This window comes from Loxodonta africana, chromosome 4 (assembly GCF_030014295.1).
Source record: "Loxodonta africana isolate mLoxAfr1 chromosome 4, mLoxAfr1.hap2, whole genome shotgun sequence".
In the NCBI taxonomy this organism is placed as follows: Eukaryota; Metazoa; Chordata; class Mammalia; order Proboscidea; family Elephantidae; genus Loxodonta; species Loxodonta africana.
In genome coordinates, this window is record NC_087345.1 from 130,336,675 (window position 1) to 130,357,905 (window position 21,231).

At 35.6% G+C, this 21,231-nt stretch overlaps 2 protein-coding genes across 2 annotated transcripts in view; one reads left to right on the forward strand and one right to left on the reverse strand.

The window, feature by feature from the left end:
- The window catches only part of CLEC2B (C-type lectin domain family 2 member B), a 16,883-nt gene extending 14,587 nt beyond the window's left edge, over positions 1–2,296 (forward strand). Inside the window, exon 5 of the mRNA XM_023549104.2 lies at positions 82–2,296. Coding sequence (XP_023404872.2) covers positions 82–199 — 118 coding nt within the window. The 3' untranslated portion in view covers positions 200–2,296. The remainder of the gene's footprint in view (positions 1–81) is intronic.
- LOC100658850 (killer cell lectin-like receptor subfamily F member 1) lies at positions 791–21,143 on the reverse strand. The gene is made up of 7 exons (XM_003410681.3): positions 20,381–21,143; positions 9,117–9,246; positions 6,824–6,922; positions 5,743–5,898; positions 4,512–4,651; positions 3,970–4,082; positions 791–1,726 (listed from the first exon to the last, which is right to left on the reverse strand). The coding sequence occupies exons 1-7, from the start codon at positions 20,414–20,416 to the stop codon at positions 1,618–1,620; spliced, it is 783 nt and encodes a 260-aa protein (XP_003410729.2). The 5' UTR covers positions 20,417–21,143; the 3' UTR covers positions 791–1,617.
- Between the last annotated feature and the right edge of the window lie 88 nt (positions 21,144–21,231).

A 21,231-nucleotide genomic window follows, 5' to 3' on the forward strand; every position in this document is an offset into this window, starting at 1 on the left:
TTTTTTTTTTTTAAGGTGTCATTGGAGAAGTGAGAAATGACAGGCCTTCCGAATACATATTATTTAATCTTTTTCTTGTAGGTTTCTTGTGAAAGGGACTGAAAGATGTGCTTACCTCAGTGACGATAGTGTGGCGACAGCTAGATGCTACACAGAAAGAAAATGGATTTGCAAGAAAAATATGCACCATTTAATTTGATATTTCTGATGATGGACTTACACACCTTTCCTTTTATTGGCTTCCGATAGTAGTTGAAATAAAAACTGAAATACTTGCATGGCACGTAAGGCACATCATATTTTCCAGTCATATTTCACCTCAATTTCTCCTTTTCTGACCCCCAGAAACACTAGATTAATTATTTTTTTTGTGTATAACATACTAGATTCAAAGGTTTTTTTTTTCAGAGAGTGTTCCTTTTTTTATTAGGCCCCCTGGAGTATTTTCTTATTCTTCTATATAATGCTACTCACTTCAGATCTCAATTCATTTGTCAAATGTTTAGAGGAGGATTACCTGAATTCAGTGACGAGGTCAGACCACCTCCTTTACATTTGCGTAAGCACCTTACCATTTCCTTTTTATCACTGATCAAAACAAGGCTGAGGAACTCTTTCTGACTGAAAAAGGTTAAAAAGTCATGATAATTAAACACAGAAATTGCTTCCACTCTGGATATTTTTATTCTAAAGAACATTTTTTATGACTGTCAGTAAACAAAAAGAGTCTGAGACATAGTTGTTAGTATTGCATCAAGGTGAATGTCCCAATTTTGGTAACTGTATTGTGGTTATGTAGGAGAAGGTCTTTGTAGGGAGTACACACTAAAATATCCAGGGGTGATGGTGCATCAATTTGGCAACTTATTCTCAATAGTTTCAGAAGAAAAAAAAAAAGTTATTTGTTCTAGACCTGCCATCTTTTTATGAGTCTTTGATAATTTCTGATTTTTTTTTTAAAAAGTGCTCTGTATAAAAAAAATTGGTAAAACCTAAAACAAACAACACATTTAACACTTTTACCCAGAATATTCATTTTTAGGATTTATATCATCGAAATAAAAGCACCACTACTTAAGACAATATATTTGGGATGTTTACTGTAGCATAATTTATAGTAGCAAAGCCTAAAAACAAACACCCATTAATAAAGAGGTTATTACTTCAGTGAAGATAGTGTGGCAGTAGCTAGATGCTACACAGAAAGAAAAATGTGAAAATTGATTTGCTAAAATATATATGTATATATAAGTCCACACTATTATGCTACCCTTAGAACTATAAGACATTTTCATAAGATCCTAAAAGCAGAAAAATCAAGACACAGAAAAGCAGACATTATTTCATCATATTTGTTATAAAATAAACAACAACTAAATTCCAGATATAAAAACATGGACTCACACTGGATTATATTATGATATAAAACATTTAGAACGGTACATACTAGATTATTAGTGTGAGCTACTCTGAAGCTAAGACCAACAGAAATGACAGAGGGAAAAGCGATTTTGGCATTTAATTTCATTTTTAAAGGCTTACTCCTAAAAGATTAACAATTAGAATATTATATCAAAATCTTTGCTAATTATCCCACTATCGTTTTTTTTTTAAACCCTAATATTGGCAAATCCATTTGAAAACGCTGCTACAGGTTTCAGAGTAAATTTTGTTTTCTTTGGTGGCAGCACAGCTGTTCTCTTCAGCTGGTCCCTTTATGACGAATCTGCAGGAGAGAATAAATGCATTGTTAATCATTGATGCTAAAGATGTTCATTTGTGTTGTTCAGCTAATACTCTCCCTTAAGTCAAAAAAGTAACCCAAAGTTTCAAAACATTTCAAATACCTTGACTCATTAACCATTGCATTAACCATTATCTCAGCAATGTGGCATTGTATTCTGTGACTGGCAGAGTCCCAGAAAATCTGTTCATGAATGACAACACTAAGAATGAATTTTTCCCCATATTCCTGTTCTAGGACTCCTTCCATTGCTCCCTGTGGTTCAATTGGATTAAAAAGTAAGGTTAAGTCTATACAGACTGCTCACGTAACCTCTGTTGGTCTCATGTCAAATTGTGCAAAGGAGATAATAATACCTAACTTATGATATTGTTATAAAAATTAAATTAATTGATGTTTTTAAAGAATTCAATATACAAACTGACCCATGAAAAGGGTAAAGAAATTATACTGTCATTATAAAATATTGTCATGATAAAATATATACTATAACGTATTATAAAATATCACATATGTTAAATATAATAATAAAGTTATTCATGAAATACTGTAGTATTGGTGATTTTTTCTACGAGAGATTTATTCAGAATGCTATAAAAGCTCAAGCAAGAATTGTGAAAGAAGTGCACATAACCTCACAATTGATATGGAGCAAATAAGTACTCAATTTTCATATTAGGGAATACATTTTTCTCAACTTAATTATATTAGAATTTTGTATTGAACATATTTTGAACAAAATTCCTAGGAATGATCTAGACTGTAATGTTAAAACAACCCTAAAGGTAGTGCTGAGTAGACTTGCCATGAGTGAAAAAAAATTTAGCAACTTCATAAGTAATTGATCATGTAACGTTCAGTGACAAAATTCTACCTTCTGACACAGATCTTTCATTATATCCTCTATTCCAAATAAGGTCTGGAATCAATATACATAGATTCCTTAAGTTAGGGCAATAAGATAGACAATAAGTAATATTTAATAACAAAATAAGGGTAAAGGGAAAATAGCACAAAAGCATCTTTAAGATGGTTACCACAGTGTATTAGTTTCCTAATGCTGCTGTAACAAATTACCACAAACTTAGTGGCTTAAAACAATGCAAATTTATCATCTTACGCTTATGGATGCAAGAACCAAAATGAGATTTACAGGGCTAAAATCAAGGAGCACACGGTTCTGTGTTCCTTCTGGAGATAGTAGCAAAGAATGAGTTTCTTGAATTTTCTAGCTTCTAGAGGCCACCTGCATTTCTTGGCTCATGGTCATATCACTCTGATCTCTAATTCTGTCTTTACAGAAAACTTTCTTTCTTTGACCATCCTCTTCTGACTTGGTCATCTAAAGATGTTTGTGATTACACTAGGCGCATCTGAATACTCCAGGGTAATATCTCTACCTCAAGATCCTTAGTTAATTACGTCTTTTGCTATATGGTCACAGGTTTGGGGGATTAGGAGGTGATAGTTTGGGGACCATTACTCTGCTTACTACACAGAAGAATAAGATTTTAATTTACCTGTTTAATTATTTGTATAGCTATTTGAATATTTTATTATAAAATAAATATGAACACATGAAATATGTTGATGAAAATTTTTTAAATTCTTAATTTCAAGCAAACACCAAGAGAATTTTGGATTATTTTGTTCAGTTTTATATTTATTGTCTTTTCTTTTAACATTATGAAATGTTATAAAAAATTATACACTGCTTTTTTAATCAATAATGATAACTAAAATAAGTATTGGGAATGTTGAAAATAGAAGACCACATTGGTTCAGTCCAATTTTCCATATAAAGTGTGAATAATATTTGAACAATAAACAACTACTATTCTTTCAAATCCTTTTGCTTTGAAAACCAAATCAAAATATCCATCATGAATCCTAGTTTTACCAGTTGCTGTCAAGTAGGTTCCAACTGATGGCAACCCCATGTGTATCAGAATAGAACTGTGCTTCACAGGGTTTCCAATCATCACCAGGCCTTCCTTTCCAAGAATCTCCAACTTTTCAGTTAGAAGCCAAGTTCTTTATCTGTTTGAGCCATGCAGGGACTTCATCATTAATCCAGTGGACATTAAATTACTTTTCATTGTTCTGAGTGCTATAGCACTGCGAATTATTTCAGAGTCCAATGTGGTGAATTTAAAGGCATTTTAGGTAGACAAATCCTACAATACAAAAATAATCAAATTAGATCGCCTTTAGGAAAAACTCACAGCTTTGGATCTAATGGAGAACCATCTACCCAGGTCCATGTCTTCTTCAGGGAGGTAACATTAAGTCCAATCCACACATAGTTTGATTGCCTCAGATTTTTCTGTATAAAAGCCTAAAAAGGGGGTGATGAATAACTAAATGAATAGAATATTTTAAAAATTCAGATACATCAAGATTTTAGAATTTTATTGAAAAACTAGCATTCTCCCTGGGAATTCTTATAGCAATCAACTCATATCTTACTAAAAACAAATATAAGCATACAGTATTTGCAAACCGACTACAAGTTATTGAGAGTCAAGACTAACCTGAGTCAGCGCTCACTATGAGTACAAGACTTGGAGTCCTGGTGGTGCAGTGGTTAAAGCAATCGGCTGCTAACGAAAATCTCAGCGTTCACTTTGAGTACAAAATTTAAAGAGTACCAAAACTCAGTAATCAAGATAAATGATCATTTAAACCCAGATGGGAAGAAATGTGAGGAACGCCATTTTTAATTGAAAGGAAGCTAATGCCCTTACCATGATACTAAGCCACGTACCATTTCAAGTTGGTCCTGTATTATTAGTAGGTGAGATTTTCTGTCAGAGCAATACCCATAACTGTCACTCCAACTTTTCAATTCATTAGAGAACCAGTAACATTTCTCTTGATATTTTAGCCATTCCGATGGGCACAATCCTATAAGGAAACAGTGGCGGGGGGGAGTGGGAGATGAGGAACAAAAATTATATATAAACCAAAACCCATTGCCATTAATTCCGACTCATTGTGACCCTGTAGGACAGAGTAAAACTGCCCCACAGAGTTTCCAAGGACCACCTGGTGGATTTAAACTGCCAATCTTTTGATGAGCAGCCATAGCACTTAACCACTATGCCACCAGACTTTCCATATTATATATGCATTTCTAAAAATTGGCAGAAAGAACAGATCTTATGTGTTATATAAATAAGTGTGGATCTGTGATAAAATCATTCCTTAAAAGGTGTTGAATCTCATTAGATGCCCCAAATACAAATGATAATTCATGAGAATTAAGAAAATTAGTAAAAAGAAACAAAACTCAGACATAAAGGTTTTTTTTTTTTAGGCCATGAAATACAGTGACCAAAATAATGTGAACCATTTAAGGTTTTTTTTTTTTATTATTATTACATTAAGGCTACTTAGGAAATTAGATGAAATATTATCTATACCACTTAGAATTTTTTTCCATATAAATTTGTAGAATCTCCCTTTTTATTTTTTGTATGTATCTGCTTCTCCCCCTTGATATCAAAAAATATTAAGGTTAATAAGGCTTTTTTTAAGCCTCTTTCTAGTTGCAAGAGACTCAAGTCATTTAATTTTCTTAAATTAAAATCATGTCTTTTCAAATTGAAAATACCTGAGATTTTTGGTATAATACTGAAAGAAACTGAGGTATATATATATATTAATTGAGGTAAAATTCACATCGCATAAAATTCACCGTTTGTATCATTTTTTTTTTCTTTATAATCGTAATTGACTTACATATATATGGAAACTTGATTTTAAATTCCATGAGGGAAAAGGCTATTTCTTAAGTTCTTTTTTATAGCTCCACTCCCCATTGCAAAAATTTAAAAAAAGTAAAAAAATCAGTCATGTTTTTGGTACAAAGTGGATGTATATCAAATCTTTATTGGTTATTTTGAGCTGTTGCCTATCTATTGCATATCTGTTCACTGGGGTCTTAGAGAATCCATACTATTAAACCTAGTGTAGAACAAAGCCTGGAGAGATACCTGTTTGGCCTGTAGTTCTTGAAACACAGGGGTCTGTGTCCTTATTACTTATATTTCTTCTTGCTTCACTATTCACTTTCAGGTTTCCAATTTCCTCTTCATGGGTGATATTTGGACTATTTTCTTTTGGGCATTGTAGCAACACTCCCTGAAAAGCTTGGAAACAGGATTATTTATCATTGGGGAAATATCTCCTCTGCGCAACATCTCAGTGACAAATTCTTTGGGATGATTCTGATGATATGGGCCAGAAATAACTGAAGGGATAACTATACTTACTGGAAAATAATTTCAAATCATATATGGTTAATTCATTTAGTGAACACATATCTGTTGAGGGCCTACTCTGTGCCAGGCATTGTCCTAAGAACTGGTGATACAGCAGCAAGTAAAGCAAACTTCCTGGTCTCAGAAGTACAAATGGTCTTTCCATGCTTTCTTAATGTTTTATAGAAATGTCTGAGGCTGTATTTAGCACACTGTACCATAGCTCTTTGTTTAATGCGTATTTATCCCACTAGAATATGAGAGTCTTCACCATGACTTTTTTTTTTTTTTTTAATTTAGGGAATTTGTAATAATACTGCTCTGTAAACATTTGTTGGACATAAGGAAGAGTAACTAAATATACCCTTAGATAAAGTGTATAAACATATTTCAGAAAAACCATGAAATTCTACCTATTCATAAACATTTAAGAAATTCAGAAAGATGGTTTTCAAATATACCTGCTTACGGGACATGCACACACACATTATTATTGTCATCATCTTTATCATCACGAACCAACACACAAAGTCTTTATATATCTGTTTCCTGTTTTTAATTACACTTCTACATACACATATACACATATACACACACACGTTTTTCCCCCATTAGACTCTGCACCACTTGAGGATAAGATTCTCATATCATCACTTTGGAGTATAATATAGAGTCTGAGATACTGTAAGGTATAGTATTTTATTAAATCTTCGTTAATGTAATGAAGAACGAATGAATGAATATGAAGAGTCACAAGAGGAAAATAAATTTTTTTTCCTTCGTATTTTTAGTTAATTAAGACCTTCTAACTTACCCAAACGAGTCAGAGTGATCAAAGTCAAGGTCAGAATACAATTTACTATTCCAGATATTCCCAATAAAGTTTTATACCAGTGCAACATCACCAAACAATCTGGGAGATTAAACACATGGATTAGCTTTAAAAAGTACATTTCCAAGAACTTATAACAATTTAAGGGTAGGATATAGTGTTTTTGTTTTTCAATGGATATTAAGCAATCAAGGCATAAAGGCTAAGTAAATAGAAAAATACAAATACACACACTTGTTTTATTTAATGATGATAATACTCTGGATGGTAAGCTCTGATACACTGTGTATTACATCATAGAAATTGCTAAGTGTTTGAGGGTTTTGATCTGTGAAAACATTATCAACCTGATGCACCTAATAATTCTCCCAGGTATTAACACAAATATGCAATTTTTAATTAATCATTTGTTTTAATGTAATATTCACCCGTTATTCAAATTCATTTCTTTTTCAAAGGACATAATACAAATCGGAGCTAAAGATGGCTTCAGATGTCTTACTACTTTAATCTTAAAAAAAAAAAAAAAAAATCCTAAAATCTTCCCTAATGCATGAAATGGAGCCTCGATGGTGCAGAGCTCAGCTGTTAACAAAAAGGTTGGCAGTTCAAATCCACCAGCCGCTCCTTGGAAACCCTATGAGGCAGTTCTACTCTGTCCTATAGGGTCGCTGTGAATTGGAATCCACTGGAAGGCAATGGGATAGGAGAAGGGAGGCAACAGGGTGGGAAGGAGCTGGATTTCTCTGAAAGTACCTTGGTACATAGGTTTGATTTTGAAAACATAGATGTTTGACATAATTATAAAATAAATTAAGCCAAATTAAAAAACAAACAAAACAAAAGCATGATCCATAACAATAGAATGCAAAATGAAGGAAAAGAATCTAACTGGGTATTGAGTTAGTGATTTCAATATACATAAAGGCATTATTTCAAATGATTCTCAAACAGTCATTTGACTGGGTTATCTAGTGGGATACAGACTGAGGACAAAATAACCGCAAAAGCATTTGCATCCACTTTAATCATATTATTGGCAATGCTATTTTATGGTGATTCTTAAATTATAATACAAAACAGATTTTCAACATATGAGAAAAGAAACACAAATATACAATCACAAAGTTAATCTAATACCATATTTGTTATTTGAAAAATTTTCTCCTGTTATAACCCTAAAGTCAAAAGAATTGCAATTGTTCTCATTCAGGGTAAATGACATGTAGCTGTCTTTTGTTTTTTTAATTGTTACTTGAATTTTGAATCATACTCCCTAACACAGGCGTATTTCATTTAATATAGTAACTTGCCATTGCCTAACAGTTAAAGTATTTCCTGATCCTGCCAACTGTAAGAGAAATCAGTGAAATATGCTCTCATAGAAATTCAAGTGAAGGGATGGCATCGGTAAGAACAAATGTTTCTCTAAGGAAATTCATGGATTTTAATGATGGAAATGATACTTGAGCAAGGACTCAAAATTTAAGCAGGATTTTCATAAATGTAGAAGTAGGGAAGTGTATTCTTAAGGGTACTACATCAACAAAGATCTGAAGATCAAAAGAGAAATATTTAAAAAGGAAAAGTCTTGCTATAGCACAGGGCACGTCATCTCTATACGTGAGACTGTTTATTTGGGCCTTTCATTTCTGTTTACCTCTTTTTGCCAAATCACATAAAAGTGGCAGGATGGATTCTCGTTGTGTATGAAGGGTATGCTTTAGGGTTAAATTAAAATGTAGGTTGGTGGTGGACAAACTTTATTTTTTGAGGCAAGCTGGTGAAGACATGGTTTAAAAGCTTTGAAAAGTTGAGGTAAAAAATTAGCATTAAAAATTGCCATGTTTATGAATGATGACCTAAATATTCATTAATATTAAATTATTAATTTTAATTGAAAGTACATAATTCCTCAGCATATGCTTAAGACATTATACCAGACAAAATATTATTTTAAAGCAAAGAAGTATTAGTCCCACATTGATATAGATGATAAATTCTAAAAAGAAAGAAAGCCAATCTCATAGGAATTTTGTAAGATTAAGTAAAAGAACACAGAAAAAGCCTGCAGTTTGTGCTACCTAAATGGTTATAGGGCTTGCCATTCTTAAACCATCATTATTATTATTATTAAAAGAGAAGGAAGGGAGAAAGGGAGAGCAAGAAGGAGAGAGAGAGAGAGAGAAACAGTCCAGAAACAGAATAGAACAGAATGTTAGAAATGGATAATCTGTAACAACTAGAAAAACAAAAACAAAACTGAATTCCATACCTTTAAATTTAAGTTGGGATGTTTGAACGGAACTTCTTTCCTTGGGTTGTACATTCTGTGTCACGTATCTTTCTTCATCTGACATCTCTGACCTCTTCATGTGTGTGTATATATGTATGTGTTCTCTTTTCTAAAGTATGACATGGAATAAGTAAAAAAATAATACAGCTGCTGCTAGTCAGAGATTGTCTTCAAGATGTCCTCTCAAGATACATACAAAGGTTCACAGTTTGACCTATTGGTGAAAACCTCAGAGGAAATAGGTTTTTGTTTTTTTTTTATTTCCTATGGCCTCAATAACACATGAATTTTCAACTCTCTACCACACATACAATCTAAGATCATATTTGGTATTTTTAAAATTTTCTCTTGATACAACCCTAAAGTCAAGGGAATTGAAATTGCTAATAATTCAATAATATAATTTGAAAAGGAAAAAAAATTAACAAATTTTTGGCATTCTAAAGACTCATCCCAAATAGAAAAAAATAAATAAATAAAAAGATTGAATGTACAATGTAGAGTTTAGGAAGAAATCATATTTTCCAATTACCTTCTCTGTTACTTGAAGGCAATGCCCAATACCTATGAGGCAGGGCAGAAAACCGAGTTTTATTTTTAGTCAGATTTATTAAGGTATGATTTACATACTATAAAATTCACCTATTGTGAGTAAGCAATTTGATAAATTCTAGCAAATTTATAAAACTGTGTAACTATCACCACAGGCTAGTTTTAGAACTTTTCTATCACCTCTTGATACCAGGCTAAAAGAGAAATGTAATTCTGGAAATACGATTTTATAAGTTGAAAGAAAACAGTTTAAAACTTTGGCAACTAAATCCCAAATTCCTGGCCATTGTGACAAATCTAGAATAGAAACCCTGTTCCTTTAGCCTTTGCCCCATGGACCTCATTGATGTGGAAAATCCTGAAGGAGAAGAGGCTGGACAGAGCACGCAGCCCTGAGAGTAACTCAGCCAATCCAGGCTTACAGGCAGGGGCTCAGGCTCCTCAGCCCTGACCTCTGATCTCCTGCCAAGCACCAACTGGCCAAAGACAAGTAAAAGCCAAAGGGCAAAGTTATTCCAACAGACTAGTGTTCCAGGGTAGAATAGGATATAGATGGTGGGCAGCAGATCTGGAGAGGCAAATCAATAATATTTGCACAATCACCCTTTTAATTTTGTGGTAACCTAGATTATTGTATCTAGATGGTCACAGATAATAGTTACTACTATTTTAGTTACTACTACCCTGCTATAAATTTTACCACCATGTATCTCCAACTTTTTTGTGTATTTATCAATAATCATGTGGGCAAAATGACCTTTTTTCTCACATCACAGGCAATTCCTGCCCCTGCCTTTTTTCTCACAAGAAGTACCTATAGTTGTTTCATTCTCTCTCAGGTAGCAAATATTGTTCTGTCTATTTAGGCTAATGAAAAGTCCAATCTAATATCTAACTTCCAAATTTACCTAATTTAACACATCTCCCCTCCCCAAGGTTGGGTCTGTTTGGGGTTTGGAAGCCTGCAAGAGGGCCAGCAAGTTTGATGGGTTTGATATGAGCTCCTCTTTCCCTCTCCAGTAGCACTTTCTGCCTCCTAAACCCACCCTCAGGAATGAGTAAAGGTGGAATGGAATAGACATAAACATGTAGAAAAGGTCTTCCTACCTGGATAGTTTTAATTAGTGTATTGACACTCCAGATGCTCTCTTTTTCTCTTGAACTACTTCAGTGGGTTTTTTGGAAATTCTGTTGCAGAGAAATTCTATGTTTGCATGATGAAGGTAATCCTCCTTACAAAACCCCACACACTGTTTTCTGCCAGTCTGTTTTCATTGGGGTTGACTTGCAGGAAGTACATGTAGGCAGGTTTCTTTTCTAAGTGGTTCATGGCTAGCTCCTTTTCATGGAATCAACTCCTGGCCCAAGGGATACATTCACTTCAGCCACGTCATTTTTACTCCTATCACTTCCACTTTTACTCTGTGATTAGATGTGGTTCTAACCATAGCTTCTCATATTGAAGGTATCATCTCCTATATGTGTCAAATCCTAGAGGGCACTTAACCACTCTCAGAGTTCTAACTTGGTTTAAGGAAACACAGAAGTTCCTCTCCTGCTATTCACCACAGAACAATGTACACTGACAGATCTTTTCAGGAAAGTCTCACTTCCTAATCTCCAAACACTCATGTTGTTGTTAGGTGTTGCGGAGTCAGCAACCCTATGTACCACAAAACAAAATATTGCCGGGTTGTACATCATCATGACAACCATTGTTATGTTTGAGCCAATTGTTGCAGCCACTGTGTCAATCCACCTTGTCGATGATCTTCGTCTTTTTCCCTGACCCTCTACTTTACCAAGCATGATGTCCTTCTCCAGGGACTGGTCCCTCCTGATAACATGTCCAAAGTACACGAGGTGTAATCTATACTGAAGGCTGTGGTATTTGATCTTCGTTGGTAAGTGCTTCAAGTCCTCTTCACTTTCAGCAAGCAAGTTTGTGTTATCTGTACATTGCATGTTGCTAATGAGTCTTCCACCAAACCTGATGGTACATTCTTCTTCATATAGTTCAGCTTCTTGGATTATTTGCTTAGCATACAGATTGAATAAGTATGATGAAAGGGTACAACCCTGACCCACAACTTTCTTGACTTTAAACTATGCAGTATCCCCATGCTCTGTTCGAATGAATGCCTCTTCGTTTGTGTGTAGGTTCGCCATGAGCACAATTAAGTGTTCTGGATTTCCTCATTCTTTGCACTGTTACCCATAATTTGTTATGACCCACACAGTCGAATGCCTTTGCATAGTCAATAAACCACGGGTAAACATCTTTCCTGTATTCTCTGCTTTCAGCCAGGATCTATCTGACATCAGCAATGACATCCCTCAGTCTACATCCTTTTCAGAATCCGGCTTGAATTTCTGACAGTTCCCTGTCGATGTACTGCTGCAACTGCTTTTCAATTATCTTCAGCAAAATTTTACTCATGTGTGATATTAATTATATTGTTCGATAATTTCCGCATTCTGTTGGATCATCTTTTCTTGGAACGGGCACAAATATGGATATTTTCCAGTCAGCTGGCCAGGTAGCTGTCTTCCAAATTTCTGGGCATAGATGAATGAGCACCGCTAACGCTGCATCCCTTTGTTGAAACATCTCAACTGGTATTGCATCAATTCCTGGAGCCTTGTTTTTCACCAATGTCTCCAGTGCAACTTGAACTTCTTCCTTCTATACCATCAGTTCTTGATCATATGTTACCTCCTGAAATGGTTGAACGTCAACCAAATCTTTTTGGTACAGTGACTCTGTGTACTCTTTCCATCTTCTTTTGATGCTTCTTGTATCATTCAATATTTTGCCTATGGAATTCTTCAAAATTGCAATTCAAGGCAATTTATTCTTCAGTTCTTTCAGCTTGAGGAATGCTGATCATATTCTTCCCTTTTGGTTTTCAAACTCCAGGTCTTTGCACATTTCATTATAATATTTCACTTTGTCTTCTTGTGCTGCCCTTTGAAACCTTCTGTGCAGATCTTTTATTTCATCATTTCATTCATTCGCTTAGCTACTCTATATTCAAGAGCATGTTTCATAGTCTCTTCTGACATCCATTTTGGTTTTTCTTTTATAAAACTCTTCATATACTCATAAACTCTTAATATACTATGGAAGCCAATGATGGATTAAAGGTTGAAAATCAATTTTGTAAATTATTAACATGTTCTGTACAGATTAGCTAGCATCTGTGGTATTTCTTTTGACATTTATGAGTTCAAATAAAATTGAACAAAAGGAATGGTCACGTTTTAACTTCCTACTAGTCATGCAATATTTACCAAACATTATTTTGTTCCAGGCAGTATTCTGGAAATTCTTTTCAGACAAAAATTTTAAAGTATAATCATTTCATAAAAATACAGTTGAAAAAATTTAAGCATATAGTCTTTAAGTTTGTGAATCAGACTCATTGTTGGAGGTAATTTGATCTGTTTAAATTAATTAAAGAACACATGAAGGAGAAACCATATACTTATTCCAAATATTTGTTAACACAGATCCTTGAGATTTCTGAGAACTTGACCTCTGTTCAGGTCCAGGAATCCTGAATTTGTGAATATACTTGGACAAGGCCGTTAACCTGGGAAGGCTCAGGTGAAGCACAAGAATTATATACATTTTTGATTATATTATCATCAAGTCATATTGTATAACTGCAAGACCAATGAGCCCCAAAGAGGAGGTCCCTGGCATATAACCAGACTCAACTATAAGCAGAATTGTTCCTAGAGAAGAATACTCATGTTTGTAGAAAGTTTATCTTGACATTCACTCATTTATATGGTATCATTCCCAGCTCTGGGTTCATTGGTAAAATTTAGGACCAAGAAACTTGTCCCTCAATCTGGCATGAAATAAAAATACTGCTGACTGGTCTTTACTTCACTCTTCTTCTGTATACACTTTAAATAAATAAATCCTGTTTGATTTACTCATGGGGTATCTTTGCCTGGTTCTTACGTCAAAACATAGCTATTTTCAATACAGGGGTCTTACAATAAATAACAGTGAGTAGTACTGTAAGTAAGGGAAGCTCAAGAAGACAAAGTATTATATCGTCAGTCAGAATAAGGCCAGGGGCCAATAGTGGAACAGACCATAAATTGCTCATATGCAAATTCAAATTGAAGCTGAAGAAAATTAGAGCAAGTCCACAAGAGCCAAATTACAACTTTGAGTATATTCTACCTGAATTTAGAGACCATCTCAGGAATAGATTTGACACATCGAACACTAACGACTGAAGACCAGACAAGTTGTGGAATGACATCAAGGCCATTATACGTGAAGAAAGTAAAAGTCATTAAAAAGGCAAGAAAGAAAGAAAGACCTAAATGGGTGTCAGAAGAAACTCTGACAGTTGCTCTTGAATATAGGGTAGCTAAAGTGAACAGAAGAAATGATGAAATAACAGAGCTGAACAGAAGATTTTGAAGTGTGGCTCAAGAATACAAAGTATTATAATGAAATATGCAAAGACCTGGAGATAGAAAACCAAAAGGGAAGAACATGTTCGGCATTTCTCAAGCTGACAGAACTGAAGAAAAAATTCAAACCATGAGTTGCAACATTGAAGGATTCGACTCAAGGGCACTGGGTTTTTGCTGGGTTATGGGCAAGATACTGAGTGATACAGGAGGTATCAAAAGAAAATGGAAGACAGAATCATTGTAGCAACAAGAATTGGTCAATGGTCAACCATTTCAGAAGGTAGCGTATGATCAAGAACTGATGGTATAGAAGGAAGTTTAAGCTGTACTGGGGGCATTGGTGAAAAACAAGCCTTCAGGAATTGATAGAATACCAATTAAGATGTTTCAAAAAAGGGACTCAGTGCTGGAAGTGCTCATTCATCTATGCCAAGCAATTTGGAAGACAGCTACCTGGCCAACTGACTAGAAGAAATCCATATGCGTGCCCATTTCAAAGATGCCTATCCAACAGAATGCAGAAATGATCAAACAATATAATTAATATCACACACGAGTAAACTTTTGCTGAAGATAATTGAAAAGGAGTTGCAGCAGTATATCAGCAGGGAACTGCCAGAAATTCAAGCCAGACTCAGAAGAGGATATGGACTGAGGGATATCACTGTTGATTTCGGATGGACCTTGGCTGAAAGCAGAGAATACCAGAAAGATGTTTACCCGTGTTTTATTGACTATGCAAAGGCATTCAAATGTGTGGATCATAACAAATTATGGATAACATTGTGAAGAAGGAGAATTCCAGAACTCTTAATTGTGCTCATGTGGAACCTCTACACAGACCAAGAAGTAGTCGTTCAAATAGAGCTGGGGGATACTGCATGATTTAAAATCAGGAAAGGTGTGCATCAGGGTTGTATTCTTTCATCATCCTTATTCAATCTGTATGCTGAGCAAATAACCTGGAAAAGTGGACTAAATGAAGAATGTTTATCAGGATTGGAGGAAGATCCATTATCAACCTGCGATATGTATATCACACAACCTTGCTTGCTGAAAGCAAAAAGGACTTAAAGCACTTACTGATGAAAATCAAAGGCTACAGCCTTCAGTATGAATTACATCTTGACATAAAACAAAAATCTTCACAACTAGATCAATAAAAAGGGAGAAAATACTGAAGCTGTCAAGGATTTCATTTTACTTGAATCCACAATCAAAGTCCATAGAAGCAGCAGGTAAGAAATCAAACATGCACTTCATTGGGCAAAGCTGCTGCAGAAGACCTCTTTACAGTGTTGAAAAGCAAAGATGTCACTTTGAGGACTAAGGTGTGCCTGACCCAAGCCACAGTATTTTCAATTGCCTCACTTGCATGCCAAAAACAGACAATGACTAAGGAAGATCTAAGAAGAATTGAAGCCTTTGAATTATGGTGCCGTTGAAGAATATTGAATACACTATGGCCTACCAGAAATAGTGAACAAGCTTGTTTTGGAAGAAGCACAGCCAGAATGCTCCTTAAAAGTGAGGACGGAAAGGCTTCATCTCACCTACTTTGGACATGTTATCAGGAGGGGCCAGTCCCTGGAGAAGAATATCACACTTGGTAAAGTAAAGGGTCAGCAAAAGAGAGGAAGACCCTCAATGAGATGGGTTGATACAGTGGCTGCAACAATGGGCTCAAACATAACAATGATTGTGAGGATGGTGCAAGACCGGGCAGTATCTCATTCTGTTTATGTAGGGTCGGTGTGAGTCAGAACTGACTCAATGGCACTTAACATCAACAACAATATTATTCCAGAAACATCAGATTTATGGATAGATAGTAAATTTTGAAAGGGGAACTGGAATTCTTTTAAATCTAGTTTTTCTAACTTTATCTTAAATCCAAGTAACCATAAATAATTATTTCAAATACCCAGTGCTGTCAAGTCGATTCCAACTCATAGCGACCTTATAGGACAGGGTGTAACAACTATAAAAAACCTGTTTTGAACACTATGAAAACACTCACTGACATAATTATGATTACTTGGATTACATTTCACCAAGAGGAAATTCACATGGACACCAAAAAAGTTACTCAATGTCATTAGCCTTCGGAGAGATGCAAATCAAAACCACAATGAGCACAAGGAAATATGCTTTCACTTCCACTAGATTGGCTAATATTAAAAAAAAAAAAAAGGCAGAAAAAGATGTGGGGAAATTGGAACGTTCTTAACCATTGCTGGTGGGAATGTAAAATGTTTCAGGTGGTTCCTCAAAACACTGAAAATAGAACTACCATAAAACTAAAAAACCAAACCGGTTGCCATAGAGTCAATTCTGACTCACAGCAACCCTATAGGACAGAGTAGAACTGCCCCATATGGCTTCCAAGGAGCGCCTGGTGCATTTGAACTGCTGACCTTTTGGTTAGCAGCCGTATCTCTTAACCACTATGCCACCAGTGTTTCCAGAACTACTGTACGACCCAGAAATTTCACTTCTAGGTGCAGATCCAAAAGACTTGAAAGCCGAGATTCAACAGAAACTTATACACCAATGTTAGTTTCAGCACTATTCACAATTGCTAAAATGTGGAAACAACCTAAATGATAGATGGATAAACAAAATGTGGTACATGCATACAATGGAATATACTCAGCCAGTAGGAGAAATGAAATCTTAATACATGCTACAACATGGATGGAGCTTGAAGACTTTATAGTGAGTGAAGTTAAATCAATCACAAAAGGACAAATATTGTATCACTTCACTTATGTAAAAAGACAAAAAAAAAAAAAGGCAAATGTATAGAGACCAATTTTTATTAGTGATTACCAGGGGTGGGAGGAAGGGAGTTGGGGGGGATGGTTAGCAGTGACGGAAAAACTTCATTGATTAAGGTAGGATTGCACAGACAATTATTGCCATTTCTGTCAAGAAGTTGTACAACTGTAAAAGTTTGAATTGGCAAAAGCTGTGTGATATACTTACAACAACGACAAAAAAAAAAGAGTAGCTGCTAAGCCTGCTTACGTACAACAAAACATCTCATGGGACTTGGTTTCTTGTTTGGAGGTTTAGAGTCATGGTTTCATGGGACAGTCCAGTTAATTGGCCTAATAACATGTTTAGTGCTTCTGTTCCACTTCCTAGTTCCTTGCGTAGTGCCTGGAGTCTTAAAAGCTTGCAAGCAGCTATCTAAGGTACAACAATTAATCACTACTCACCTGGTACAACAGAGGAAGAAGGAGAGTCAGGAATAGGAGGAAGATACGGAATGTGTGGCTAATTGCTCTATGAACATCTGCCTCTTTGCCATGAGACCAGAAAAACTGGATGGTGCCTTGCTACCACAATTAAACATTTTGATCCAAGATTCTGTAGAGGCATCCTGACCAAAAGCAGGAAAATGCAAAACAGAATTTCAAATTCTCATGAACTCTGGACTTTCTAGAGCCGTGGAGGCTGGATAAACCCCTGAAACTATTGCTCTGAGATAATCTTTAAACCTTAAACCAAAAATATTCCCTGAAGTCTTCTTAAAACCAAACAATAGTTTAGCTTAACTAGTAAAGAATGTTTGCCTTGAGCATTGTGCTCTTTCATGATCTATCTATATGTGATCAAATAGCGAACATCAACCCAAAAGATTATATAGGAAAGTTAGGGAACAATGAATTTATGTTATGGGGGAGGAACAACTCAGAAAAGGAGGGTAAGAATGGCTGCACAACTCAAAGAATGTGGTCAATGTCACTGAACTGTACATGTAGAAATTGTTGAATTGGTGTACGTTTTGCTGTGTGTATTCTCGGTAACAACAAAATAAATAAAAAAATTTAAAAAAAGATTACTTGGTGTGTATGGATAAAGCTTTTCAATCAACTTAGTATATATACCCTTTTCATATTCTCTGGGACATATATGTCCCAGTTAAATTTCCCAACCCTGGAGGTTTATTGGCAGACATTTGAGCCACTCGAGTACGTTCTGGCATCATGGGGGATACTGGTTCAACCACCTCAAAGCAAGGAAGTTGATCTTCACCATATTTGAATGTTGAAAGCCATTAATATGAGGGGATGATTCCAGAATGCTTCCTGGAGGAGTGATTGTGTAAAACGTTTGTCTTTTGTCTTCTATACAGCGAGATAAGCTTTTCAAGTATGTTTACTGTTTCCTTTGTGTTATTGGGAAGGTACAAGTTACCAGTATTCAGAAATATTAAAGTAAATGAGTTATTCTGGGAGTGAAAACAGTTTGTGATTCACTTCCTAGGCCATGGGACTAATATGTCCCATGAATGTGATGTGTTTCATGGAATATGGTACCAATCCCACTCTAAATCAAACTGATAACAATATTCTGCAGTAAGTACAATGTTTATTTAGTATTTCGTGTGTATTTTTGGAAAGTTGAGTAAGATATTTTACAGCTCAAGTATAACCAGGAAGTGTGATGTACTTCCTGGGCCGTGGGACCAATATGCCCTGCTTGCAATTGGTACCTCATTTTTTTCAAATAATAAAAAACTACCAACAATGAATCAGCATCCAGGCCAAAAATCACCAAAAATTCCTGCTAAAGAATAATAATTCATCCATGAAAAGGATACCTACTAATCAGATGATTTAAATTTAGCTAAATTCTCCATGAATAGATGTACAGTTTGTAGAAAAGCCCCAGTGGTAAGGAAGTCACCAGATGCTAAGGCATGCTTCTTCCAGCTGTTTGTATCAAGTCTCCCTTTGGGGCCAGTAATCAAGTGTTAACATCATTTTAACACGACAGCTTTTGAACAACTGAAAATAGCAAACTTATTCCCAGTACTCCATTTCCTTATTCTGGCTAAGTAGTCTCAGTTCTTTGAAAAAAAATAAAAATGAATTTGTGACTTTAAGTAACTCAGCTTCCCCTTTGTTCCCCCTCTGAACTCATAAAGCAGGCATTTAGAGACCCGAGTATATTGTAGAGAGCAAAAAGGAAGTTCTGTTGGTGTGAAAACAATCACGTGAAAATCATTTCAAGGAACTGGGCCAGTGGCAGAGAGTAAAGTGAAACTATCACTGCCCTGGTTATAAATACTGTACTTGTATTGACTTTACCTAAGGTTTAATTATCTCGATACAGTCTCATCTCATATTGAACTTGTAGCCACGTAGCTTCTCCTAGTGTGTGTTTGAGGGGTTTTTTTGTGTGTGTGTTTGCTTGTTTGTTCTTGTAGTTCTATAAATTAAACTAATGCCTCCCACCCTGTTACTTTTTCAGTTAAGATTTTAGTACCTAATAGATTTATCTTGTTAAATTCTTTATTCTCTCTGAACTTCAACTGTTTGCAGTTTATGACTTTATCATTTAATGTGTTAGCTATTCAAGTTGTGTGTTATCTATGAATTGGACATATTAATCAAAGCATGAATAAAAGGTCGAACAATATAGGATCAAAGGCAAGCCTTTTGACATATAGCAAATGATTTCTCTCCTGACCAACAGCACCTAATCTGAATAACGCTGTTTTACCTTGTGTAGAGTAATATTATGGTAGACTGAGTCAAATATCTCAATGACACCTCTATCTACAGTATCTTCAGTATTTTCCTGAACCATCAATGTAACTACCCATTTAATACTAAGCCAATGAGGTTATTCTGGTGTTACTTATCTACTTATTTTTACTATACACATGGTACTTTATTTACTAAGATTTAAACTATATTTTAATAATATAACATGCTCATTGTTGCCTTAAGCTCTCAGCTTAACGAATTTCTGATACATTTTCTATCTCCTGTAGAGAGTATTTTATCAAATGGATACCAGCTTTATCTGATTTTTAAGTTTCTTTCAAAGCCTGAGATCTTATACCTGTATTATTTTCTCTAGGCTTTCAGCCCTTTGCTTCCTTACTTTATGTTTTCTTCTGAATCAAACTCATTTGCACAGTTCTACCCAGGTTCTATCCCCAACTTCACAGAGAATCCCTCCTGGAACTTGTAGTAACAGGCACCTCTAGCTACAGATGCATGATTCAGCTTTAAGTTCCCCTTCAAGAAATTCCAGGATGCTCTTCCTCCCTGCATTTGAAAGGCATACTCTTGAGTGTAATAGAGTCAGCCTTTTACTCCTTCTGCTTATTGCCTGCATTCTCCCTCACCCAGATAGTCCCCTTTCTGGTGGTAGAGTCAAGGAATACAGCTCTTGGTCAAAAACCTATCTGTGATTTTTCAGATTCAACCACAGGCAATTACCTCGTGGGCCTCCCATGGAAAATCTGCCCTATTCATTCCAGACTTGGTGCACAGTCAACACACTGCAGTCTCTGAAAGAAGTTGCAGTCAAATACTCAGATCCTTTTGGCAGGCTATACTCATAGCTACATTCCAAGTCGAGGTGTTGCCATTTTGAGAAGCTTCTTAATGGAGGGTCTTTGGAAGAGGCCTGGGTCCCTGGGTGGTGCAAAAAGTTAAAAGCTGCTAACCAAAAAGTTGGAAGTTCAAGTCAGCCCAAGAGATGCCTCAGAAGAAAGGTGATCTACTTCCAAAAATTCAGCCACTGAAAACCCTGTGGAGCACAGCTCTACTCTGACACACAAGGTCCCCGTGAGTTGTAATGTACTCCACAGCAACTGGTTTGGGTGCTTCTGCTGAAACCTCCTTTTGGGGAGAGGATAGTGGGTAGAGGAAGGAGCCTTGAAAACACTTTCTCCACCCTGATTTACTCAGTACTTTTCCACTCCTAGCCTCCTCCCACTTCCGTAAAAATGCAGAATTTAAATGCTCCCTAAGCAGTTAGCCCCAAACCTTTGCTGATCCACCTGACCTTCCCCAGAGCTGCTACCTAAAAAATTTAAAATAAAAAAACAAACCCATTGCCTTTGAGTAGATCCGGACTCATAGCGACCCTATACCTGGTTGGCAGAAATCTGTGATTGAGTTTTTTGCTTATACTTTTACAGTAAGTGATCAAAGGCTTGACTGTTGCTTTCATTCTGACTTGTCTTAATTGACTTCAGATGCCTGGCAGCTCGGCTCCCTGAAAAAATTAGGACAATAAACTAGATAGCCTATTAACCGCAAGACCAACTACAATGCCATTCTGA